The sequence below is a fragment of the Halyomorpha halys genome, unplaced genomic scaffold, assembly GCF_000696795.3.
Source record: "Halyomorpha halys isolate HHAL.00 unplaced genomic scaffold, Hhal_1.1 Scaffold1750.1, whole genome shotgun sequence".
In the NCBI taxonomy this organism is placed as follows: Eukaryota; Metazoa; Arthropoda; class Insecta; order Hemiptera; family Pentatomidae; genus Halyomorpha; species Halyomorpha halys.
Genome location: NW_027110658.1, coordinates 55330 through 58598, shown reverse-complemented (window position 1 = coordinate 58598; position 3269 = coordinate 55330). Strand labels below are relative to the sequence as shown.

Sequence of the window (3269 nt, the reverse complement as noted above, 5' to 3'; positions counted from 1 at the left end):
ATAGTGTTAAATACCAAATTTACTTATATTTGAAATACACTTTACCTGTACCACTAAAACTCATGAAAGGTCTTGAGTTCATTATTTAGTAAGGTAGTATATACTATTTCTATCAGTACATAAGATATTAGATATCTTATTTTGATTTATATTTCTACAAAAAAATATTTTTTTGTATGAGATATCATATATTTCTATCAGTATTTGAGATATACCAGTATCTTCAGTATTCTCTGTCTGTTAAATACTTTATTCAGGTTATGGCGTGTACCTAACTGGTGTTTATGCTCCAGATTTTAATTTATTCATTGGACTGAATGAAAAATATTCATAAAAATCAATATGCTCTATTTTTAGCTGTTACCTGTTTCTAAAATTTACTTAAGGTGCTTCTGCACTTCAGATTTTGTCGCCAATTAAATAGATCCTTTTTGATGTAGTCAGTGTCTTGTATACTCTTTACATAACTTATACTAAATTTATTAATAAAGCCTTTTATATATAATTTATAATATATAATATATAATTTTTTATTTTATTTGAAAATGGAGGTGGGATTACTTAGCTATAACCTATAACTAACACCTCCAATTGACACTAGAACAAATATTATTTAACATATTTAATACCTTTTTTCACCCTAACCTGAAATTAAGATAAAATTATTAAGATAAATCCTTGTTGGTACAAATGGATACTTTCACTTCTCATGAATACTGTAAGGGGAGAAGTTTCTCCCACATTGTGATCTCAACTACTGGGGATGGCTTTGATGAATGGCTTACCATTGTGTGATGTTATGAGTTATTTTGCTACCACTCTTCATGCAGCTAATCTCCTTCACTTAATTTTTGTTAATTTATGTTAATGTTTGCTGTTGAATATTTTAGCTAGTTTTCTAAATTGGCATCAATTAATGAAGCTCATGATAAACTTATAAATTTCATTTTATAAAAAAGTGTTTCACAAACATGTGTACCAAAAGAATTTAAAGCTCAGTGCAAAATATCTTTAGTTAGAATATCTCTTGGTTGTAATTAAAGTTTTGTAAATTTAATGTTTGTTTTGGAGACCAAAATTTGTTTCATTTCATTATTGCTTATGGGAACTCAATAAATTTCATTTACAGATTTCAATAATATGATTGATGTCTGCATGAAAATATGCAATGAAAATATTTCAAAAATGTGGTTATATTTTGCTGATTATTAGAGATGACTATCAAATACTATTTATTTCATTTTATTGATAATACTAATATATATATTATTTCAATAGTATATTTCAATAAATTCTTTAGTTGTTTTTTTATGAGGTTATTTAAACAGTCGAAAATGTTAACCATTGTTATTTTTAAGTTAGCACTCAAATTACAATAAGGTCTTATTAAAATCTTTGTTGACAATACAGGTATCGATCAAAATATCATCTTTTCTTTTTAAGTCCTTATTTAGCTTGATTAGTTTTCTATTGGTAAAAATTTCACTTTTTGGGGTCAGGACGAATTTTTATATTTAAAAATTTTTCGTGCACAAAATTGCATTTTTTATTTTTAGCTATGAATTCATTGTTTCGTTTACATATTTGTGGTTCATGAAAAAATCAAATAAATAGTAGTGCTAACAAATTATTCCTATCTCACTCACTAGTTCTAGTTTGGTCTGGTGGTTCCCAGTCCACAGGAGGCTTTTGTATTGTACTCTTAGACACTGAAGCCTGTTTTCGATGCATACTATATTATTTTAAATGGACTAGTCCCAAAATAAATAAAGAATATTATTATTATTTTACACTTTTTAGCATAAATTAGATGATTTAATTTTAATTGAATGAAATTGAATGCTTCAACTAATTTCCTAGATTATACACACTTATGAATATGCATGCCAATATTTATTTATTTTTTTTTTTACTAAATTTATGGATTAGAATATAAAAAAAACAAGGCAAGGCAAAGCATTGTTTAAAACTTGAAGAATCAAATATAACTTTAAAAAAATGACAAGAATAAACTCATGACGATTATTCTTGAAAGAATATTACTTTTAACTATAATATATAACAGTGAACTAAGAAAAAATATCTCTACAATAAGCTTCATTTTTATAAATAACATTTTTGTTACTGTTTTTAAATTAGATTCCCTCTGCATCTCCAGTACTTCATTATTCAGTATGACTTATTAGCAATTTCTCATTTCAGTTTTCAGTTTTACTTGTGAGTGGTGAATATTTATCAAGTTTACTTTGATTCAAACAAAGTTAGACAAGCTTTCGAATTATTAGTTTAAATTAAACTAAAAAGTTGATTTTTTCAGGATTTAAGTTTTTCGCACTCAATTTTTCACTTTAAGTTTTTAATGATTGAAAATCCAATCTTAAGTTATCACATTTCTTTCTTCCAATTAATTAAAAGTCTTTTTTTAACATTTTTGATCAAAAATTTAACTATCTTATATTCTCAAAATATTCAGGTCCATCATATTCTGAAGATAACTCATTAAGGAATAATCTGAAATATCAGTACTGGTATAGAAATTTCTTCTTTTTTTTTTTTTTTTATTGCATAACTTCTGATTTTATTCGTAAATTATGGCTTTAGATTTAACAGGGACCTAGATTAGAAGATTAAAAAGATTTCTCCTTATTTAGTTCTAACAATGAAGGGAAAAAAAATCTTTATCCTCTTCTATTTTTAGTAGGCAGTTATATTTATTGTTAGATATTACCTTAATTATAATTATAGCAATTATAATAAGTTGATTAAGCATTAATCCAACAAATTTTGCATGTATTTTCAAGAATTTTTTTTATCTTTCACAGGGGAGCCTTTTCTGAAGTACGATTGGCTGAAAGAAAGGATGTTCCTGGCGAAATGTATGCTGTTAAAATCATTGATAAAAAAGCTTTGAAGGGAAAGGAAGATTCCTTGGAAAATGAAATAAAAGTTCTGAGAAGGTTTGTTGACTTTTAAATGCTTAGAAAATGTTTATAATATATATATATATATTTATTGTAATATGCTCTTTTTGAGTAAATAGTATATTTTGATGTATAAAGGGTTTTTTATATGTTTTATTTTATGTATCATATTAATATTGTTCATTTGTTTTGTTTATCCAAAAAGCAAGCTAACCAATTTTCATTGTCCATAATAAATTCTTGATTCAAAACAAAACCAAGATGGCGATACGTATTCTTCAGTCAACAAGTCCGTTGAATCAAGGCCATGTTGAGCAGATTCAAATATCATAAAAACTATTTTAACTC

At 25.6% G+C, this 3269-nt stretch overlaps 1 protein-coding gene across 2 annotated transcripts in view; it reads left to right on the top strand.

Moving 5' to 3' along the window:
- The window catches only part of CaMKI (Calcium/calmodulin-dependent protein kinase I), a 22968-nt gene that overhangs the window by 1932 nt on the left and 17767 nt on the right, over positions 1 to 3269 (top strand). For both annotated transcript variants that reach the window (XM_014435959.2, XM_014435960.3), the window contains exon 2: positions 2823 to 2957. In XM_014435959.2, the coding sequence (XP_014291445.1) occupies positions 2823 to 2957 (135 nt within the window). The remainder of the gene's footprint in view (positions 1 to 2822; positions 2958 to 3269) is intronic.